At 36.3% G+C, this 24680-nt stretch overlaps 2 protein-coding genes across 3 annotated transcripts in view; one reads left to right on the forward strand and one right to left on the reverse strand.

Moving 5' to 3' along the window:
• The window catches only part of LOC145671804 (general odorant-binding protein 56h-like), a 76300-nt gene extending 61145 nt beyond the window's left edge, over window positions 1-15155 (reverse strand). Inside the window, exon 1 of the mRNA XM_081741037.1 lies at window positions 15067-15155. Within this exon, the coding sequence (XP_081597163.1) occupies window positions 15067-15120 (54 nt within the window). The 5' untranslated portion in view covers window positions 15121-15155. The remainder of the gene's footprint in view (window positions 1-15066) is intronic.
• Window positions 15156-21509: 6354 nt separating this feature from the next.
• LOC145672035 (uncharacterized) overlaps window positions 21510-24680 on the forward strand; it is a 99609-nt gene continuing 96438 nt past the window's right edge. The window contains exon 1 of one of the 2 annotated variants that reach the window (XM_081741240.1): window positions 21510-21816. In XM_081741240.1, the coding sequence (XP_081597366.1) occupies window positions 21653-21816 (164 nt within the window). In that variant the 5' untranslated portion in view covers window positions 21510-21652. The remainder of the gene's footprint in view (window positions 21817-24680) is intronic. The other variant, XM_081741241.1, reaches the window with a different exon arrangement.

The following is a 24680-nucleotide window of genomic DNA, read 5'->3' on the forward strand; positions in this document are numbered from 1 at the left end:
TTATTAGATATTCATGGAAGTGTAATACGGCTTGTACCAAAGCCATGGTCTCTTTTTCTGGGATCGTTAAGGATTTAGCTTCATGGTCTGAGATTTTTCTGCTATAATAAGCAATCGGTTTCTTCTCTCCATTTTTGATTTGCATTAATACGGCGCCAATTCCGTATTCACAAGCATCTACATACAATTCGGTAGCATCTGCTTCAGGATCAAAGATGGCTAATACTGGGGCAGTAACGAGCTTCTCCTTTAAGATATTAAAAGCTTGACGTTCTTTATCTCCAAATTGAAAGATTACATCAGGCTTAGTCAAATCTATTAAGGGCTTCGCGATAACTGAAAAGTTTTTAATAAATCTTCGATTATAACTAGCCAATCCAACGAAACTGCGTACATCACGAACTGTTTTTGGTTCGGGAAAGTTAGTGATAGCCTCGACTCGTTTAGGATCTATCTTAACCCCTTCGCGTCCTACGACGAATCCTAAGATTGGTAGTTCAGCATACATAAAGTGAGATTTTGAGGGATTTAATTTTAGATTGGCTTCTCGCAAACGAGTGAATACTTTCCGAAGTCTATCTAACTTTTCGTCTATAGATTTTCCAAAGACAATCAAGTCATCCACGAAGCATGCCATAATATTAAATTTTAACCCTGCAAACACTTTGTCGATCATTCTTTGAAATGCTACGGAGGAAGTGGAGAGACCTTTTGGGACCACATTAAAATTAAACAACCCGGCACTACAAATGAATGCAGTTTTCAATTTATCCTCTTCCTTTAAGGGAATTTCTAGAAAACCAGATCTGAGGTCTATTGAACTTATAAATTGAATATCTGTGATTAAATCTATTAGGTCGTTGAGTGATGGAAGAACGTAACTGTCAGGAGATATGACGGAGTTCAATTTTCTATAGTCCACTATGAGTTTCTTAGAATTATCTCTCTTCTTAACTAAAATAACTGGTGATGCGTATGAAGACCGACAACTAGATATGATATTTTGTTTAAGCAAATTGTCAATCTCTTCTTTCATGGCTCTTTTTGTCTCTAATGTCTCTCTGTAGGGTGGTGAAGATACAGGAATGTTTGAAATTAATTCTATGCTATGCGCATATTCGTGTGTTACAGTTATATCATTTATTGTCCACGCAATAATATCTTGAAATTCATTCAATAGATCTACTACCCTTTTTCGATCTTCAGACGAAAGGTCAGGAGAAATGTCAATTTCCTTGCCAACATCGTGTTGTAAATTACATTTCGAATTTTCGACTTTCTCAGCGGAGAGTGGGCTGGCTTTAACCGTGTTCACTCTTATCTCTGGTGTAGGAACACATTTCTCCAAATGTCCTATGATTTGAGCATCTGGAATAGTCACGTCCCGCTTACTCAAGTTAAACACAGGCAGTTTAGCATACCCATTTTCTTCTACATACATTGTAGGTGGTATTAAACATGAGTAAGTTCGATGCAAAACATCATTCGGTTCAACATAATGATCTCCAGTTATAGGATAACATGGCTTAACTTGCACTAAACCAACTTTCCCAGCAGGTATTTGCATGCGCTCGGCAGTTGTGATCAAGTTACGAGATGTTTGCTGCTCAATACAGTTGATTTTCAATATAGGACATTCGTCCTCAGGTTGGGAATCACAATGTGCGTCTTCAGAAAGGGAGATTGACTCATGAATTTCTAAACTACTTTGAGGCACGTCAATGTTCGTAGGTGATACTGATATTGAGCTAACGTTTCTATTCGTCCTAGAGTTACCATTTTTGTTGTAAAACTGAACATGTGACAGATTTAATACTGTTTGTTCCTTGCGGCTTGGCAAATACTGAACATAAAACTTCATGTTAGGATGTCTTTGATTGCCATTAATAGTTATAGACTGTAACCCTATACCGTACGTGTAACGCTGAATGAAATCTATTCCTAGAACCATTTTCTCGTCTAATTGAGACTGTTTAACTAATGCCACATTTAACCATAAACGACGCGATCTTCGACCATAAGTTCCAACTTGGAAACCTAACCGAACCACTGGGAGTGGTTCAGTTAACTTATCCCCTAATGTGCGCAAACGAATAGTGGCGCGCATTCGCTTAGCAATTGGAAAATTTTGAGGGATCATTTCTTCAGCCAAAACAGAGGTTTGCGATCCACTGTCTAATAATGCATCTACTTTTTTATTAAAAATTCGAATCGGTATCGTGGGCAATCTGTGATCACACAAATTCGTTCGAGCTCTTTTCACTTCAATTGGCCTACCATCTCTCCCGATTTCACGTCTATATGTCCACATTCTTTTAACAAACGAATTGTTTTTAGCACCCATATAAGGTTTTACATGATGTGGTCTTAATTCTCTATATTTTCTCTTCATTTCCTGATGAGATTCAGTATAAATGTCAGCTAAATACAACAAACGCAACACATGAATAGCTTGATCTATTGTCGATACTTCCTTTAATACTAAGGCCTGGACATAATTTGAAGGCAACGCTTTATACAATAGGCGTAACAATTCTCTCTCTCCCATTTCAGGTCTTACGAACTTCCAGTCTCGTATTAAAGTATATGCGAAGTTATCAGGTGGGAAATGAGGAGGGAGTCGTTTTCTCTTTAATTTTTGTTCAAGCTGTCCTTTATATAAATCGTCAGGAAATGCTCGAGAAATCATTTGCTTTAATTCTCGAAACTGCAACTGTTGAATGGCATCCTTATGACATAGGAACCAATCAAGGGCCGAATTTTCGAGACAGGCCGCTAGATATATACATTGCTCCTGGTCGAGCCAATCTAGGGCACGAGATATGGTCTGATATTCATCAAGGAATCTTGTAACAGATTCTTTAGGGCTTCCTTTAAATTTCGGCAATTTCAATACCGGGACACTGGCTACTCGATCTTCTGTTTCTTCCCGTGCACTTGATTCATCAGGATCTTGTCTATTTTCTATTTGGGGTCCTTTCGGAGGGAGTAAATTAACATTTATTGCCTTATTCTCGTCCAAGGGTAATGAATCCTCTGAGGGAGTCTTCACTTCGTGATTATCTAAAATTTCTTGCCTAATATTATTATATAACAAAAGTGCAAGTGCGTTATCGGCAGTGGGGGAATATGTCACTTGAGGAGGGTGAGAAGCAATTTGCGGATATTTAAGAAAACTTAGATTTTCAATACAAGGTTCTTCATTTATACACTCTTTAAGTTCTTCGCCTGAGTCATATGAGAAAGGACTCGGTGTTAGTACGTCACGTGCAGTCTTTTCCTGGTAGAGCTCCTTCTTTGCCAATTGTTTGATTTCGTCTTCTGAATCATATTTACTTGATTCAGGTGGTGAACTTTCTGGGAGTTTAATTTTCAAGGGTTCGCCCACATGAGGTGGTATGTCAAATGGAAAATAAACTTCATCTTTGACCGTTTCTGAAGCAACTACTTGCTTCTGTTCTTCTTTCTTTAAAGGTGTTGACGCTAATTTAGGGTCAAACTCAAAATCACTCGTCATAATGCCAGGAGACTCTTCGGATGAACTATCTGCACCGTCATTAGAAGGGTCAGTAAGTTGTTCTGGCTTAAGGAAAATTGTGCGTTTCGCGACCACTGGTTTATACTGTGTACTGTCCAAAAGAGTCAAGGATGGCATTTTATTACAAGTTTCTTCAAACTTAGCTAAATTTTGCTTATAACGTTGCGTTTTCGTTATCGGTTGCCTATCCACAGGATGTGGTAAACTATACTGCTGTGGATGATTTATCCGCGATTCAAGAGAAGTAGGCGAACTAGCTACTGGCAAACTAGCCTGTTGCACTGGCAAATTGGTTGCTTCTTTTGCCATGGGACATAACTCGGAACGCAAAGTCTTCGTGAGCGCAGTTTTCTGAGCAAGAGATTTTCTACAATATTTGCAATTTGCCTCACCCGATTTTGTAATATACCAAGCATGAAACTTCGGCGGAGATTTCTTAGGTTTGAAAAAGGGGAACCAATGGGAAGACATTTCGAATTACTGTTTTCACTATTTTTTTTTTTACTCAAATCAAAAAAATAATGGGGGGGGGGTATTTCACTATAAGCAATATAATCAGATCATTAATTTCCATTAGAATCCAAAATAACACAATTGCAGTAATGCGACAATTTACATAATTCACTTAAATTAACATGCACTATGAACATATTATCAAAACCGAAACATAAGACACAAAATAGAAAAGAAAAGATGTCATAGCAGTACCTCAAAATTTTTCGTCCCGAAAAATGAAAAAAAAGAAGAAAAGCTTTGGACGAGCCCCCATTTGTGACGATGTGCAGACTCTTTTTAATTATTTAGCTCGTTTTATTCCACCATAATGTAGAGATCTGCTCACGCTAATTCTGTAGCGGATGTCACAAAGAAATATACTTAAATTACACCATTATTTTCATGGGAAAAGGTGGTTTTAATCTAGGGGAATGACAACATTATTTATAAAAAGTAAGTTTATTACATGACTAAAATGGTAATATATAACAACATTTGATTTAGTGATTCAACTAAAGTAATGGAATATCTGATAGTTCATTTGATAGATTGATACCTAACTTATATATATATTGATTGACAGGCTAAAGATTGAAATATTTAAGTTAGAAGATACGGAAGATGAAATACAAGTAGGTGACAACAGTTCTTAATCTTGAAAGTTTTATGGTAGGTACACAATTCATTTTGAAGTACCGCATGACATCTCTATACTTGAATTTTATGATGCAACAAGAGATTATACATACCTTATGGTAGTATTCTTGTAACTCTTAGAAACTTTGACGATGATTCTGTCTGGCCACAACCGACGTCTCGAACCTCTACACCCTTGCACCGGAACAAGTGATCCCCCGTTTGAGACCTTGAGGTTCTTTTATATTATTCGCGAGGGTCACACCCAAGCCTCACATCCGTCAGTACATCCGTTTTATCATCTCCACAAATATGGAAACTTATTGCTCTTTTGCATTCTGATTGGCTCTTAGAGACTGCCGCACCCAAAATACGTGGCGTGGACACACATGTACATACGTGTACTGTCACAGCCGGAAGAATTAAATGGCGTGATCTCTAGACTTATCTATAGATTCATATCTATATAACCAATTTCAACATATTAATGCGGTGTCACGTTGCCAAAATCATGATTATGTATCCTGTAGGATAACTATGAGTAATCTTCGACAAGTAAACTTCCTACAAAATTGCGCAGCAAAAGCAACATTAGTCACTTTCAGAAAGTTTTACGTATTTCCTGTTTCTGTTGCTAGGTTGTAGCAAGTCAAGAGAGAGAAAATGTCTTTTAAAATGCATATGAATCAAAATTATCTTTTTCAATTCCTTCAATAAAGAGCAATGTAACCATATTTTTGAACTCAGCGTCACACTATTAGAGGTGGTCACTGCTCATTCTTGACTCATTTTAGTCACAAGCACAGAGTATTACGAAAAATAGTCAAAGAAAATGTGCATTGTATTGTACACTCAATGAAAGTCGATTTAATTTTTCTAATTTTGTCGTGGAAAAAAGTAGGAGACAGGTGTGTAAATCCACTGTTTTATTCTTTACTGTTTTTAGCTGCCTGCAGAGGGATGGTTAGGAAGAATCGAAAAGAATGTATGACATATATGTATTATGCCAAAATCGAATATTTTCTAACGAAAATGATTGTGCAACATATTTTAAAAATTGAGATTGTGGATTGAGTTTGAGAATATTTATCTTTCTTAATAACATTTTACACGTACTTCACATTTACATTCTGAACAAAGACGATCACGCTTTATAAGTAATGTTGTATATAATTTATAATGGTTATAAATAAAATATATCAGAACGATATGCTCTGAAATTACTTAATAAATACAGCAAGTATTACTAACTTGATTTTCTGAAATCTGTTTTTCAGGGGTAGAAGCATACACGAAAGTTCGTGAAGAGTTTGTGACGGCGTGGATCGTCACAAATATGTAATGTGGATTTGGGTGATATATATATATATATGTCACTTATTATTATGGATTTATTAGGAAGTAGATGGCGCCATCTTTTATTTTTATGGAGACATAAGACCTTATTCTCCCTTCGCCCTTTTCCATCCTACCTTTCTGGTTTCAAACAGGTTGGTAGTGTATTAAGAAAATATATTCGAAGATCTGGTACCAGCTGGTAATGTAAAATGACGAGGTCCTCGTGATCTAAAATCCGGATTGTGATTGGTTGGTTTTGAACCCGGAATGGAAGCCATGGATCAACTGACGTAGATCGTCAGTTGGTCACTGTTCGAGGTACGTAGTGTTTGATCTTTATAATTTGTAAAATTCAATTATTGCTTTTCTTTGTGAAAATTGGTGAGAAATTTATCATCGGAAATTTCGTGAGTATACTCAAATGTATTTGAAAAATGATAAATACTTATGGATTGTCATATTTAGTCACGAGCAAGTGTAAAATATTGCTGATTGAAAAATTAGATTACTGAAAAGACAAAAATTAGAGGTTGGTGTAGGCCATGTTGGAATGGCAATTTTTTTTAAATGTATGCTAGGCTGTTTTTCTATCAGAAACAGTAAGATTGTTTATTCTTATTATTGCTATTAATATCAACTGTTAATATTTTGTGTACTATTTGTTTTTTATTTTTATTATTATTTATTTTTTTCTTTGTTATAATAAACTGTTTATCCTTGTTAAAATTGAAATAGTAGGTTTGTCATTGATAATTAACTTCCTTAAAACAACTGAGAAATTTTGCTTGCAATTTCGTAGATTAAAGGTGAGAGTTATACCTATACATATTCTGGGTGCGCTACGCGGCCTTTTAATACAGTACCGGCGAAAGCTCTCCTCGCCTTTTTTTTTTTTTTCAGGATTATTTCCCCGGTGGGCGGGTCTGTATTTTGAAGGCTAGATGTGTGCTGTTCTTTTTATTCTTTTCAAGTACGGATTTTGGCCCGGGGTGGTCATTCTGAAGAAGAAGGGGGATTAAGGGTGTTTTTTCGTTACAGAACAGTGACCAACTCGGTTTAAAATTCTCTCACTTATTAAATTTAAATTTAAATTTAGTTGTTTACTTTTCATGTTAATGGCATATAAAGTCAGGGCTGTGTATGTAATTACTTGCTCGTATATATTAATTGGGTACCTTGTAGGAAGTCTTTGTATGGCAGTTCAAGGAATTGGTTCCGGGGATCGAACCCATGCTATCTGGTATAGAAGTATAGAATCGTAACCAAAAATAAAAAAAATGGCTGTAGGTGGTGATTCTAGTTTCTTTCTTGAAGAAGAGTTTATAGACGAAATTCCTGTGGATGTTAATGCGTTTCTGAATATGACTATAGACGAAAAGCAATCAAAAATATTTTCTATGAATGAAAGTGACGCTAAGAAACTGCTGTTGTCCATAACAACTGCTAACAGCAAGTCTACACCTGATGGTTCGGGTGTTGTAGTAGGTCAAGGTAGAGGCACTGATAACACAACCACACAGCCGGGTGAAAGTGTGTGTGTGCAAACAGCTGGCAGTCAGCCAGGTCATTTACCTTTTAGCTCGGTGAACGATAAAGCTAGAGCTGAACCTCTATCTGAATTGACACAAAATAGTTGTTTTAATAAGATGGAACAGTCATCAGCATTTTTAGTTTTACGATCATTCATGGAATCATTAGAGAATTGTGATGGTACGGATCCCTTAAAATTGTATCAATTTATTCAAAAGATTGATGAATTTTATAATATTGAGCGTTTTCCTTTTTCTGTGGTTTTTGTATTCATTACGTGGGAAAGTTACGGGTCCACTGCAGGAAATTCTGAACGAGCTGCCACTTACATGTAAAAGCTGGGATTTTGCACGTGATTTTTTTTTTCATAATTTATTATCAGAATGTGCTATTCAGAGAATAATAGTAGAATACATGTATCGCCATCAAGAGAATAACGAGGATTTAAAAGCTTTTGTAAAGCGTGTAACAACTGTTGATAAACTTTTGAAGTTGCGTTGCGGGGACGAAAAGCTGATTAGTTTTATTACCAGTGGCGTTCTTCCGAACATAAGGGAGCGGTTGTTTTACCAAAGAAAACCCCAGACAATAGATGAACTTAATAAACTAGTTAGTGAATATAGGTATCATGGACTTTATATGAAGCAGTTCACTTATAAAATGAGGTCCCAAACAGGGTTGCCGGATGCTCCGGTAGGGAGTGACTTTAAGAATTCTCGTAGAACTATAAGCTGTTACAAATGTCAGGGTCCACATCCAGTGAGGCTATGCCCAGAAAACAAAACTTCGAAAACATTTTCTTCTTTTTCAAATAAGACTAATAGGAACTTAAATCGTTTAAATAAAAAAGATGATGCGGCTTGTATTGAAGTTAAAGTATGTGGAATTGCAGTGAATAGTTGTTTAGATAGTGGGTGTGTGGCTAATCTTTTGAATTTGGAGCTCTTCAATAAAATTAAAAACTCTAGTGATGTGCAAGTAAATTATAAAGAGTGTTTTAAAGGAAAGACTATAAATAACGAATCTATGGTGTTGAGACCTTCAGTTTTGATTCCGTTTACGGTAAATGATTACACCTTTAAATGCAAACTGTTTTTGTTTAAAGATTTGGAATTTCCCATTTTGATGGGACTAGACTGTTTTCGTCAGGAAGGAGTTTTAGTGAATTTCAATGAATCTAAGGTTGTTTTTAGCAAAGGAAATGTTACAACCCCTCTTGTTGACTTCCCCTCCCCTTATCTTTCCAAACGAATTCTTCTGCGGCTTCTTGTCATTCCAGGGGTCCTGGCGACGGAGGGTCATCCGCTAGGCTATTTTTGGGAGATCTCTCTAGTCCCGATGGTACGCCCTGGAGCAAAAGAAAGAATAAACGTGGAGTAAATAGACAACTGGTCTTCGCTCGCTCGAGTTTTCCTGAAACTACTGCTGATAGGGGGAGCGACATTGGAACTTCGTATGGTGGTCCGAAGGTGCTTGGTAATGGAGAGGAAAAGAACAGGTTTGACAAAAAGCATTCATTCCAGAAGAAACAACATAAAACAGTAAATGGTCTGAGAAACAATAAACATTCGGTTGCGGAACTAAAAGAGAATTCCAGCTTTAATTCTAATCGAAAAAGTGTCGCGGATGTAGCTGGCTCTGTTAGTTCTATGCCAATAGAGGGAGAAAAACAGTGTGTTAATAATGATATAACGTCTTGTTATAGTAATGAAGATTATATGAATATTTTTCTGATGTTTTGGGTCAGGAAGAGGATACGTTACTATTAGCATTTAATAATTGTAAAAGCGATAAGTGGGAAATTAGTACAGATGAAAGGGTTAAGATTTTGAATGGTATCGATGAGAATATTGTGAAACAAGATCCTACTTTGGTTCAGTATGTAGAATATTTATTAGATAAATATGCGAATGTCATTGCCCACCGAATTGGTACTATCAGTGACTTTGAATACACTATTCAATTAAAGTCTGATGAAGTAGTTCGGGAGCGCCAATATCCTTTTTCGAAAAGTCAGCAACAAGAGTTATCGAACTTAATTGAACAATTATTAGAAAATGGTGTGATACAACCTTCTAAGTCTGAATATAGATCTCCGTGCTTCCTAGTGCGTAATAAAGATGGGTCACCTCGATTAGTAGTCAACTACTCTAAACTGAATAGGCTCATTTGTGGGGACGGCTTGCCATGTCCTAATATAGAGGAATGCATTAGTTCGCTCGCTAAAGCTAAATATGTAAGCAAGATCGATGGGAAAAAAAGCCTTTTTCCAGTTACAATTGACTCACGATAGCCGTAAGTTCACAGCATTCGCCATACAGGATAAATTATATGAATATTTGCGAATCCCCATGGGTATCTGTGTCGGAGTACAAGCACTTATGAGGGCCTTGGATGATATCCTGGGAGACCTACGTGGGTGCGGGGTAGAATACTATGCAGATGACATTGTGATCTTTGGTTCTACAATCCAAGAACATAATCGGTTATTAGAAGTAGTCTTATCGCGTTTTGCGAAAAGGCTCTTAACCATCTCACCAGATAAATGTTTACTTTTGAGAAGTAGTATTGAATTTTTGGGGTTTCTTATTAAAGATGGTGAGATATCTATGTTGCCAGATAGGTTGCAAGGCATACAGGATCTCCGTCCGCCTGTAAATCGCCGGGGGTTGTGTAAAATGTTAGGATTTTTAAATTTCTACGCTAAATTCTGCGATAATTATGCAGGTATCGTAGAACCGATGAATCGATTAAGATCTCCGAAGGTGAAGTTTGAGTGGGGTCCGTTACAGGATGCTAGTCTTGCACAAATAAAAGAGGCTTTTGCTGAAAAAATTATTTTGCGAATTCCAGACATGAGTAAGCGCTTTTACTTGCATACCGATGCAACTTTACGTTGCCAATCGGCTATTTTGTCACAAAAGGATGAGCAAGGTTTATTGCGTCCTGTTTGGTTCTACAGTAAAACTTTGAAACCAGCTGATTTTAATCGCACTATTTTTCAACTTGAACTTCTTGCTATATATAATGCGGTAATGAGATTTCGCCCGTTTTTGTGTTCGGAGTTTACTATTTTCACGGATAATAGTGCCTTGGTTAATATGCTGCGAAACCCTAAGAACTTAGGAAGATATGCCAATATTGTGCAGAACTTATTTGAGTTCAGATTTAAAATAGTGCATGTCCCGTCTTATAAGAACTATCAGGTAGATTTTCTTTCAAGGATTTATGAGATAAATCCGAATGATATTGATGTTGATCCTTGTCCTTTTAATGACTCAGAGGGATATATGTATAGTCTGTGGAATTTACCGCTAGCACATGAGGACATTAAACAATATCAGCAATCAGAGGCAGATAGTAAGGATATTTATGAGATGGTAAAGAACCATGGCGGAGAGCATCAACAATATAAGTTAATGAGAGATACTTTATACATAAAAACCAAGGCCAAGGTGTCGCCTTATAAAATACTCGTCCCGCATATATTGAGACCCCTACTACTAAGTTATTATCATACTTTATTGCCTAATGGCGGGCACTTAGGTTTATTGAAGGTATACAAAAAGATTTGTAGATATTTTTCTTGGCCAAATATATTCAACGAAGTGCCATGAGTGCCAATTAGTAAAGGCACGAAATACTCTTCCGCAAGGACAACTAATTTCGGAATATTGTATGGAAATTAACGCCCATTATTACGCAGACTTAGCGGGCCATTGCCTTCTAGTTTCGGGTATCAGTATGTCCTTCTGTGCCTAGATAATGCGAGTCGTTATCTACATTTAGTTCCGTTACGCAATGCTACTAGTAAGTTAGTAGTTAAGGCGTTATATGATATTTTCTGTAAATATGGATTTATTAGAGCTATTTCCACGGACCGGGGTCCTTGTTTTTCATCGACCTACTTCAGACAATTTTTGTTTGGTAATGGGATAAAGCACATACGCTGTTCTCCGTATTTTCCAGGAGGGAACGCAGTTGAAAAATATGTGAGACTGGTTAAAACGAGTCTTCGGGCATATCTGGATGGTAAGCAGGAGAAATGGGTGCGTTTCCTGAATGAGCTCCAATTTTGTCTTAATGCTGCGGAACATGCGGAGCTTAAGTTTAGTCCATTTCGTCTATTTTTCGGGAGAGAACCGGTGGATACGTTGATGGTAAAGTGGAGTATTACACCTGATGATTTGGAGGGTCCTAATAATGCCCAAATATGGGAGCAAGTTTTCGTTAATATGGATAAAGCATGGGAAGCAAGGCGTCGGTTGTATAATAAGCGGATGCTTCCAGTCACGTTTGCTGTCGGAGACAGGGTGTTGGTTAAGTCTCAGTTAAAATCTTCCTTGAAAGATAACGTAACAAAGTCATTGATGCCACAGTGGTGGGGGCCAATGACAGTCGTATCGAAACCTACTGCCAATACACTTCAATGTAAGACTGAAGATGGTAAAATGGTTGTTACCCATACAAGTTTAGCAAAATTATGTAGAGAACAAAGAAATGCTAATAACATCAGTGAAAATTGAAAAGCATAATGAGAATTGAGGGTACCGGTTTTGTGTGTATATTTTGTTGTTATTGTGCACCTTCATAATCAATCAATCATCTACTAACACTTTTTTCCATCATCATTTCATTTCATCTTCATTGAAACATGTGTAAGGTACTCCTCAAATCTGGTTAAGATGATTTAATTTGTTTATTTAATTAAAAATTGGTCAGTAATGAAAAATTTCTTTGAGTAAAATTTTTCATCTACGGAGGGGGATGTGTGACGACGTGGATCGTCACAAATATGTAATGTGGATTTGGGTGATATATATGTATATATATATATATATATATATATATATATATATATATATATATATATATATATATATATATATATAGGTCACTTATTATTATGGATTTATTAGGAAGTAGATGGCGCCATCTTTTATTTTTATGGAGACATAAGACCTTATTCTCCCTTCGCCCTTTTCCATCCTACCTTTCTGGTTTCAAACAGGTTGGTAGTGTATTAAGAAAATATATTCGAAGATCTGGTACCAGCTGGTAATGTAAAATGACGAGGTCCTCGTGATCTAAAATCCGGATTGTGATTGGTTGGTTTTGAACCCGGAATGGAAGCCATGGATCAACTGACGTAGATCGTCAGTTGGCCACTGTTCGAGGTACGTAGTGTTTGATCTTTATAATTTGTTAAATTCAATTATTGCTTTTCTTTGTGAAAATTGGTGAGAAATTTATCATCGGAAATTTCGTGAGTATACTCAAATGTATTTGAAAAATGATAAATACTTATGGATTGTCATATTTAGTCACGAGCAAGTGTAAAATATTGCTGATTGAAAAATTAGATTACTGAAAAGACAAAAATTAGAGGTTGGTGTAGGCCATGTTGGAATGGCAATTTTTTTTAAATGTATGCTAGGCTGTTTTTCTATCAGAAACAGTAAGATTGTTTATTCTTATTATTACTATTAATATCAACTGTTAATATTTTGTGTACTATTTGTTTTTTTATTTTTATTATTATTTATTTTTTTCTTTGTTATAATAAACTGTTTATCCTTGTTAAAATTGAAATAGTAGGTTTGTCATTGATAATTAACTTCCTTAAAACAACTGAGAAATTTTGCTTGCAATTTCATAAATTAAAGGTGAGAGTTATACATATACATATTCTGGGTGCGCTACGCTACCTTTTAATACAGTACCGGCGAAAGCTCTCCTCGCTTTTTTTCAGGATTATTTCCCCGGTGGGCGGGTCTGTATTTTGAAGGCTAGATGTGTGCTGCTCTTTTTATTCTTTTCAAGTACGGATTTTGGCCCGGGGTGGTCATTCTGAAGAAGAAGGGGGATTAAGGGTGTTTTTCGTTACAGAGTCTCCATAAATTTTCTTGGCCTCAGATTCGTAAATACCTAAATATATAATCTCTGCAGAAGAAAGAAAATTACAGTGGGAGATACGACGTCAAAATTATTGAACAAATGATGGCAAGTTGTTGGTTGGCCAACACACAATTGCAACTAAGTTCGGTTAACGTACTTTTGATTATTGTATAAATGACGGCAAATTGTTGGCTGGCCAGAATAATAACCTTGAGCCAATGTATTTTCACTGTTGGATAAATGAAGGCAAATTGCTGCTAACACGCAATTTAAACTACGTTGAGCCAACGAAGTTTCATTGTTGGATAAATGACGGCAAATTGGTGGTTGGCTAACACAACTTAAACTACGCTGGGAGAACGAATTTTTCATTGTTGGATAAATGACAGCAAATTGCTAGTTCGCCGATGCAGAATTGAAACTATGTTGGAACAACAAATTTTGATTGTTGGCCAACATACAAGTTATATTATGTTGGGCCAACGAATTTTGATTGCTGGATACATGACGGCAAAATGTTGGTTGACCAACAAAGAATTTAAACTGCGTTGGGCCGACGAAATTTCATTGTTGGATAAATGACAAAATACTGTTGTGAAGTTTTCATGAGAATCTGCTATGCAGCTCACGGAACACGATGGGAGCCACTACACCTGCGCGACTGTACAGGCATACCCTTGTCAGCAGTAGTACAAGCTCAGAGATTACAACACTAGTTTACATAGGAAGGGGTGAAAATAGAACTACGAAAATATTGATAACACATGTTAAGCATGATCGGAGATACGTGCCGAAGAGAATTTCGTAGCTTTTGGAGAGGGATAGAATTTCCTTCCCTGCCTACGTCTCGGAATCATCATTAATTCACACAATTCCCAAAATATAACATAACAAATCTAATATCGTAATGTGACATGAAGTATTGCTATCTTCTTTTCAAATCTGTGTGGTCCATCAGGAATTGAACCACACATCACGCGTGTTGGGAGTATATATTAACGTTTCTGCATAAAAAAAGAACTTGCTTGTTTAAACAGCAGGTTTTAAAGTGATTGTATGAAACGAGAGATTCTATTTCATATTTCAACATACAATATTGTTTCGATTTGTAAATGCAGATGTATAAATTGAAATAAGTCTATCACGCAGCTATAGTTTTATTTTTAACGTATGAGTTGGCAACACTACCTGCAATCGAGTAGGAAGAAGTTGTCTGTTGACCAGGGTCACAAGAGATCCTCTCACCAATACTCTTCACATTGAGCTAACATATTTTGTAGTGTTGGATAAATTGTGGTAAATTGTTGGTTGACCAATTTATAATTTAAATTACGTCGGGCAATCGTGCTTTTCATTGTTGGATAAATAATGACAAATTGTTGGCTACCCAGGACATACTTTAAACTAGCTTGGCCCAACAATTTTTTTATTGTTGGATAAATTGCGGCAATTTTTGTTTGGTCAACATACAATTTAAAGTACCCTGAGCCAACATCGTTTGCAATTACTAATTCTCAACCAATCCGATCATTAGCCAACTTCAAATTCTATGAAGTGTTGATAAGCGATGGGACTCGAGATATGAATTTATAAAGTCAATTTAAACATTAAAATAGTGTACAGCTACTTACAGCCCTCACGGATATCAGGCACAGTATACTGATCATGGAGATCTGCATATTCATTTTCACAAGTTCTACTTGATTCACTAAACAAGTATAATTCCAATGACGAATATTTCAAACAGAAGAAACAACTCTTTATATACGTAAAGTACAGAACGAATCACAATGAGGACATATTTGTATCATTTAAAAGATTGTCATTAAGTGACAGATGTCAACCATAAATAATTATAATAAAAGGAAGTCAATAATTTTTACCCAATTAAACACCCGACCTTTAAAATTTTACGCATTACTTGATTGATAATTTAATTTTTACAACAATTGATTTACTACAATTGAGCTTTCTCTCTACAGCTTCATTTTTCTTACACCATTATGACTTGTTTGTTAACATATTACAAGTCATGCTTCCTGATAAATTTTCCCACGATTAATGCATTCCCAATTAGAAATAAATTATCAATGTTGCCGAACTTCAGGAAAAAATATTTTTTTTTTTATCTGATAATATTCTTTCTCATTTTAATGTTTGATCGTTTATATACAGAGTGTATCAAAAGTCCTGGGCTGATCTGTTTATATACAGATTGTATCACAAGTCCAGGGCCATAGGCTACTCCGTTATGAGTAAAGATACAAAATATGAAGAGAAAAGTTGTTAGGTTTTCAGTCTAAAATCGTTAATCTTTTTTTTCATTTGTACCAGCCGTTTCGGTTCTACAGTGGTAAGGAGTCCTAGGTTAAGTGAAAAACCAGCATTCCTAGTTTTTGCAGATAGCAACAGACATCTCTGAATGACGTAATATCCCAATTTCTCCAACCAATTGCTGTACTGTTATTCAGACATTTGTACCAGGGCCGGATCTACTAAATAATGCGCCCGGGGGCGAAGACATAAATCTGCCCCCTTTCCTCCCAATTTTGCATCGAAATTACGTTCCCTACATACTCTCAACCAGCTGCGCCCCGGGGCAAATGCCCCGAATTGACCCTCCCTAGATCCGGCCCTGATTTGTACTACCGTCTTTTTGATGGCATCCTCCCAATACCTATTCCACCTTTCTCTTCATCAGTGGTAGCAATTGGACGTTAAAAGTGGGGGGACAAGACATTATCTGAATATATATATCAATGTTAATTTTGCTGGTTGTTTTTAACATTTTGACGAAAGATTGTATAACTAATAGGATACTCTCTTTTCCAGTTAAAATATCGTGTATCGTATTTCCTATTTTATTAGCCTAAGTAAATTAACAAGAGCAACGCAAGTAGGCACTAGTCCTTTGTATTCTTAAACAACGAAAGTGTAAAAAGAGATTTGATTCCTTGCTGATGAACATCATAAAATTCTGTCTGGAAAATTGTGTGATTATATTATTTAATTAGAAATTTGCAATACAAATAAATAGAAAGGATAATACTGTATTAATCATAGTAATGAATAATGAGACTTGTGTTGTAGAAGTTATATTGAAACTGGGGATTAATGAACAATTTATATCTTTAATTCCATACATGACATTAAATGATGTTATTACTCTCAGAAAATGAAAGAGAGTAGATACTACTAGCATGTGCTATGGCGTTTAAAGAAATACGCAATTGCAATATTTATTGGTTTGAATTGCAATTAAAACGCAATTCCTGTAGCTTTCTTAACTCCACGGGAAGACAAATAACCAATACGTACTCACGCAAGGGCAAATATTATATAGCACCATTTTTTCTATGGACTTGTAGTACCGTACATATAAAAACTTTACAATTTCAAATGAAAATATATACTTTAAGGAGTCACTTCAAAAAGTGGGGCAAGTGCCCCCTCTTCCCCCACTAATTGCCGCCATTGGTTTTCGTGGTGCCTGAGGGGCCTTAAGGAGCTACATATATTAATCTCGGGGACGTAAATTTAGAAAACATATTTTTGACGTTGGATGTTCCATCTAGTCAGTCACTACTTGCTCATTATAATGCAAAAAATGCATATTATTATTATTATTATTATTATTATTATTATTATTATTATTATTATTATTATTATTATTATTATTATTATTATTATTATTATTATTATTATTAACTGTATGGAACTTAAAAATTCCTTAACAGCAGCAGATTGTTCCTAAATAAATTAACACATAAAATGTTTACAACTAATATATCAAAGCTCAGCAAAACTTGTGGATCCCGTTCACAACTTTCCAAATCGGTGAACCGTTTGGAAGAGGGATTCGTTAACTATTTAATCAATATCAATATAGTTACTTTCTTGGCTTTCAATACTCAACCAGAACACTATGACCACTTACTGAACATCTAGTATGTTTACCTACGACTCGCAGAACAGCAACAATGCAATTTGGTATGACCTTGGTAGGTGGCTGGTAGCATGGTGCGCCATTTCTTCACGCACAAGTCGCTTAGTTGCCGTAAATTCTGGAGATGAGATAGATAAGTTCGGATCGTAAGTTCAATGACATCAGAAAGTTATTTAATTGGGTTAAGATCGGGTGAGTTTGGGTACCAGCAATTGAAATATCCCACTGGGCTCCTCGAACCACTATAGCACAATGTTGTCTTGTGACAAGGAGCGTTATCCTGTTGAAAGATGTCATTCCCAGCTGGAAATATGTTTGACGTAAATGAGTATACGTAATGAGCACTGACCGGCCCATAGCTAGAAGCCACCACTGTGCTCAGGACCGTACTGCAACCCAGGGGCCCACCGGGAAAGTACTTTCTAACGGCCCACTCACATGTGCGTACTGCTCCCACCCCGACAATAAAAGGAGTCCGGAAGTGTCACTCGGATCAAGAATGCTGAAAAGTCTTAAAATGCAATTTTTTTTTTTTTTAAGGCAGTGATTTCTTCCCCGACTGATCTGACGTAATGCCCAATCTTCCATTCCTCTCTTGCAAGTGTACAATCATCTGCACAAGCTCGATTACTTCATATATACCCCTAAAATAACAATGCCGCACTTGTGCCACAAACCTTTTATAGGGCTCCTGGTTCATATACAAATACATATCAGAAGTGATTTATACTTTATACAAATGCAACACTTCTCCATTATCATGTACTAACAGAAGAATCGTAACTAAGGAAGTGGGCGAGCGAGACCATGACCTCGGCCGTTGATAGCAAGAGGGTGCCGAACGAGCAAGAAGAAAGAAAAAGTGTTGGAAATGAATAAGCGACACGAAAAAGTATGGGCGCCCTATTAAATCAATGCTGTTGTGGGATTGCAAAGGAACAGATTTGTTAAAAAAAGAAATTCTTGCTCGCTTCCCTCGCAACCCAAACGTTTCAAAAAGTCGCAACAAGCTTTTTATTTATTATCTAAAGAAAGTTACTATATAGGATTTATTAATGACAATATAATATAGAAGGACGCAAGCTGCTGTTTGGGTAAAGATATTAAAAATGAAGGTAAAAATAACAAGGGGAATAATAACATTTTCGAACTTGAAGCAGATGTAGAATAGGGGCTTAAGGGGTCAGAACTTAACCCAACGAATTCCGTCTTTTTCAAAGACTGATCACTACCAGTGATTTTTTTATTTTTTATTTTTTATTCCATTGACATGAAATGCTTTCAATTGGAAGAAATTTATTAGGATGATTTCACCATCAACTGTTTGTATCCCAGGATATTTTTTGCGCATACGTATCAAATTGTGTGATATTTTTTATTTATATACATACAATAATATACACACATATTATATATATATATATATATATATATATATATATATATATATATATATATATATATATATATATATATATATATTAACATATGTGTGTGTGTGTGTTAGTGTATTTTCAATATGATAATTAATAATAAGTAGCCCTAAATTCAGAACTTTCAAGTAATTATTATAATTTTAAACATATGTAGTAACCAAGCTACATTTGGATTTTAAAGAGAAATATTAAACATATTCTTCATCTTCATCGATCAATATTGAGAAATTCGCAAAGAAGGCTACTTCTGAATTTCCGTTACATTTCACGAAATATTTTATATTGTAAGACAATCGAAATTGAAATGCTATTTGTGTAGTCATATACAGAATAAAACTTGAAAGGTTTACAATTATTATTGGAAATTAATGCAGTCATCCATTTTGAAGATTTTAAAAGCACATAGTTTCTAATGCATTGAAATTTCATTTATTATTGATAGTATGAAACGTTGTAAATAGTTGTAAATTTCTATAACTGTTCTCTAGTTGGATTTGTGTATAACATATGGTAGTTTTGTCGAGTTTAACAAAACTAATATAAACCTCTTGAAAAAAGCTCTTGTTTGTACAATAATACAAATGATCACTTTTAGCTGTTGCAATGGTCTGTCCAAGCAGCTTGATAAAAATTTACGTAGCATAACGACAAAGGCTGCTTCTCTTATATGTATGAAAAAAAAAAAAAAAAAAAAACTTGGGGAGGTGAGAGGAGAAAGGAGCGTCGAATTATTCTACTTCGTGCCGAGCGCCGAAATCTCTAGCTACGGCTCTGATTGACAGCGACCAAGGGAACCCCCAAAGTTTTATAAATTACTGAAAACATTTTCACCATAAAAGTCTGAAAAACGTGACATGAGTCACTCCTATATAATTCAAGGACCCTTTTGAACAAGTTGAGAGAGGGCCTATCATAATAGTTTTGGTGGGTCCCCCTTTTATTTCCCGCTCTAGGGCCCCCAATGGTCTTAATCAGGCCCTGTATATTTTCTATACTGAAAACAAGGTGCTGTAAAATGTAAATTATTAATTTCAAGTCATAGCATTATTTGAGATATCAATTTAGCTTAATAATTCAATATTAGCAAAAGTATAAAGCAGAGTGAGAAATCAGAAACCTTTCAATTACGAAAAATGTGAAAGGATGTTTTCGCAAGATCATACACTGGCAACGCTGGTCTGGGATTAGCTGACTGTATTGCTTACTAGACGTGTTATCGACCTTCCTTCCCTTACTCCCGTATGCGAGGAGTGCGTGACGTGTGCCTTTTTGTTCACATACCGCTACTTACGATACGAGGCGAAGAGCCCACTAAAAAATTCACCATCCAGGGCCCACCGGGAAATTTCCCAGTTTCCCACCTGGCCAGTACGGCCCTGACTGTGCCCTTCATGCACAATACTAGACACATGGATGATAAAGAGAAGGTTCCCCCAAATCACAATGAAGCCACCACTAGTCTGTCGTCATTCTACTTTACACGCCTCGAGCACCTGTTTCCCTGAAAAGCGACGGATTGTGACCCGACTACTGACGTCATGAAGTTAGTATCTGATTACACGGACCATTGTTGCGAGCTCTTACTCTGCGGTCCAATGATGATTGGCATATGCCCATCCCAGTCATTATCGATTATGCCCTGTGGTAAGCACTGGTACACATGTAGGACATCAGATGCGGAGGCACATATCTAGCAATTACTGTACTGCGTACTCAGATACACTCGTGCTTTGTCCAGTGCTTAAATCTGTTAAACTCTCAAAAAATTTTGTCCTATGCTGTTGCACAAACCTCCAAAATCTACGACTGCCGTCAGTTTTAATGAAATGTGGCCCCCCACTTGTTTTGGTTTGCTGCTACCTTCACCTTTGGAAGACACTAAGAACTAAACACTGCAGATCGCGAAAATCCGACAATTCGCGCTGCTTCCGAAATGCTGTTCCTAGCCGTCTGGCTATCCTATTAAAAGTATCGTCTATATATCGCGGTCCTACCTCCGAAACTTAAGTGGGTCCCTTTTTGCTCTGAATCCCTAACATTGCAGGCCCTGCGGGCAGTGTTTCTTCCAGACATGTTTCTGGGGGGCACTCGAGTGTCCCCCAGACGAGACCAAAATAATACATCTATAATATAATAATAAATAAAATAGTACCAGAAGTGCCCCCCGGAATATTTTTTCTGAAAGAACGACTGCCTGCGGGTCTGTTAGTTAAGCCACTGATCCCACTACTGTTTAAATTATACGTATTTAATATCCTATATTTTTGTATTACCGGTATGTTAAGCATCAAGAGTATCATCATTTTAGGATGTATACTAGGTAAATGAAACAAAGTTCATTTTGTTTCAATTAGTTGCTGGAAATCATCCTGAAATCAAAACTGAAAATAAGTGTTGTTATGAGATTGTGGTACTATTTTGATATTTTAGTTGATTATATAAAACTTGAGAGGCCTCAATTCGTACCAATCTTTGAAATATTTGTGAATGGCAATCCAAATGATGCAATAAGAAATTGTTACTGCAATGCCGACTATCTTAAATTAAAACGAAAATTTCTTACTTCGTTAAAACAAATCTGTACGGAATGAGGTGCGTGATCTTGTACTTTGCGATGTGTATGGAAATATAGCAGTTCAAATATCTGTATTGCAACACTGAGTTACTATAGCAACCAGTTTATTTACTTCAAACAAAAATCATGGCGGGTGAACCGTGCGGTCCTAGGTAAGTATGAAAACGGAATCAATTAACGTTTATTGGAAACAAATTTCTATCATAACATAAAACAGTCATATACTCGTTAATCAGAGTTTAAAGGAGTTTATTGACAGAATGGCATATCCATCTAAAAGTAGAGAAAAGCTGCTGGTTGGAGGCTGCGGAATATTCAACGTTGATAGCAACCAAGGCGGTATTCAACAATTTGATCTCATGGAACATTTGGAGCAAAAGATTACAGATTTCAAAGCAAAGCAAATAGGTCTTCGTAGTCCTAGGTATGTTATATTTCAGAAGCTATCGGGCAGGATGTTAATTATTCCCACAGACTGGATGGCCGTTGTGAACGTGAACTAGAGTGTGGGAATGGTCTACATCAATTCCGATTTTTTAAGTATATTTTAGGAAATATTATTGCAACAAAATTCATGAAAATTAGTTCATGTTGTCAACTATTTAGACCTCATGAAGCATAACAGTTCAGTACTGGTCAGGTTTTGGCACTCCACATTTTGGAAAATTTACAGATAAAATTGAATGTTCTGCATGAAAAGACGTAACAAATTTCGGGTTTCAAAGTTGGTCGTCCGTTTCTAGCAAAACTTTGAAAATGTACCCGGAAGAAATTAATAATTTGCTTATTTGTGTGTTTGATAATGTATAAGGAGAACGAAAGTTCTGTTTATTTTCTTACATAAACGGTTCTAAGATTGGAACTATTTGGCAAGGGAGGGGGGGGGGGGACTTCATGGTAGGATTATGCAAATATAATGAGCATTTGTAAACATTGTTGGTGACAATCAGAAAATCTATTAAAAGTAAGTCAAAGTCATAGCTTAATAAATCTGAAAATAAATTGTAGAAAATGCGTTAAGCAAATAACTGTAAAGAAAGGTGGAGAAAGTTGCTTTTCAGTGTAACGGTAACATAACCAACATGGCTGCAAGGTTCAAGAACACAGGTCCCCTTTCCCATTTCCTGTAATAAAGACAGCAAACAACGTGCCCTGCGGGGCTGTAACTCGCCTTCATTCGCTGACGCTTGCTTGACAATACTATGTGAATTAAATATTAAACTCTGGTACAGAAAGGAACTAATTATTACACTTTGGCCAAAATCTAGGCGGATGACCAACTTCGGAATAAATGCCCAAATTTCTGCAGGCGACAATTAAGTACAAAGCAATACAGCTGTATTTTAGGTTTAAAAGTGTAAAGTTAATAGTATAAAATCATTACAAGTGCTTGACGACGGATAAAATAAGTGAATGCATATAAAAGATGACTGTATTAGATACTATTTTCTGGTTAAGTTCCAAAGTTAGTCGTCCGTTTCTAGCAAAATTATGAAAATTTACCGGGAAAAAATGGGTAATTTGCTAGTTTGTTTGTTTGAAAATGTAAGAGAACAGAAGTTGTAGTATTTTTTCATAAGCAGTTATAAACGTGGAACTATTTGGCAAACGGAAGGAACTACTTCACACAAGGTTACCACATAATTAAATTGTTGAAAACTAATGAGCATTTGTATTCTGAACATAGCTGCAGGTGTGCAGAGACGCTCCATTTGGTATTTTATGCAGAGACGAGAAATTATATACTCTATTAATTTTAACAGAATGGGTCAAAACTTCTCTAACTCTAAGCTAACGTAACCCTACCTTACCCTACTCCATTATATCCTCTTAAAGCGATCCTAAAAATGGCATAAGTTTAGAGTTGCCCCTCCAGTCTGAAGGTGCCCTTGGACTTTGCAACATACAAAAAACAGTGCTCAAAGTATTAAAATTTTTTACATTTCACTTGACTTCAGTACTCCGTGGGGTTCACAAAAATTTAAAAGGTTTTCTTCATTATTCTTGCACATCCGTTACACCTGTTCGCCATATTCGCCATATTTTACAAGCACCATGCTGTTGAAACCTTCCGCGAATGCTTCCGCATCCGGCAAATAGTACTAACTTCCACATATCTTTTCTCGTATTAAACATAACTATCCTGCCGAACTTACATTCCTAAACGTCAAATAAAAACTTCAAATTATCATTTCTTACCTCATTTCTCTTGTAAATTTTCCTGATTTTTATAAAAAGCGGAGGGGTAACTCTAAACTTAACCCCTAAAAATTGATGATTTTTAAATTTTCGTAGGTGTTATTATGCTTTTTGTTGAAAAACCAGGCGGACGACCAACTTCGGAATAAATGTCCTACTTTCCACAGGCGGTGTATTTTTCAACAGTGTACAGAAGCTGTTTTATGTTTACAAGTGGAGCGTTACTAGTATGAAAGCATGACAAGTGGTATAGAAACTCGTATCATTCCCAAAGCACGCGCCTGCTTAATTTGGATGCACCCCCGTGTTATTGCACGGCTCACTAGCTTCGTCCTGCCCTGACTTTATTAGATAGGATACATACATTTTAGTGGCTACTAGCAGGGTTGATTTTTTGTTTTTTGCACTGTAGTTATGGCATATATCCAGACGCCGTATTTATACGCAAATCGTAAAAAAAATTGTAATTTTTCAACATTTACTTTTGGTGGCTTCCTTGAATTTTATGTATGCTAAATGGGATAATATCATGTCGCCCAGCGCAAATCTTTTGTAGAACAATACGAAGAAAATTAAATGAAAGAATTATAATTTTCCAACAGTTATTTCGAGTGGTGTGCCCAAACTTGACCTTCACGAGCAATCCTTTCAAAGTTCATATTTTCACGTATATTTCCTAGCATAGAACTCGAAATGAAATCTTTGAGTTTTACATCCCACGGTTATGCCGGTTAGGCTAAAGGAGACGGTGATAATGAGAGATGAGTGAAAATGGTGGAATGAAGAAAGTGGGAGGAAACGGGAGAACCCCGAGAAAACTCACGAGCACGGTGTTTGTCCACCACAAAGTTCACTTGGCGGGGGCTGGGATCGAACCCGGAACCCCGAGCACCAGAGGTGAACGCTCTACCACTGAGCCACCGCGCCCCCCTCATAGAACTCGATACTAAGCACAATAGGCGCATGTCTACTTAAGGATAGACAATTAATATATTTGCGAAAAAGATGAATCATCATTATGCGTTATGAATTATGCTGCTTGCTCTAGGGAATTTACGCCTAAGGGAATATATCGATACAAGTATCACA

This window comes from Thermobia domestica, chromosome 15 (genome assembly GCF_964235325.1).
Source record: "Thermobia domestica chromosome 15, izTheDome1.hap1.1, whole genome shotgun sequence".
Lineage (NCBI taxonomy): Eukaryota > Metazoa > Arthropoda > Insecta > Zygentoma > Lepismatidae > Thermobia > Thermobia domestica.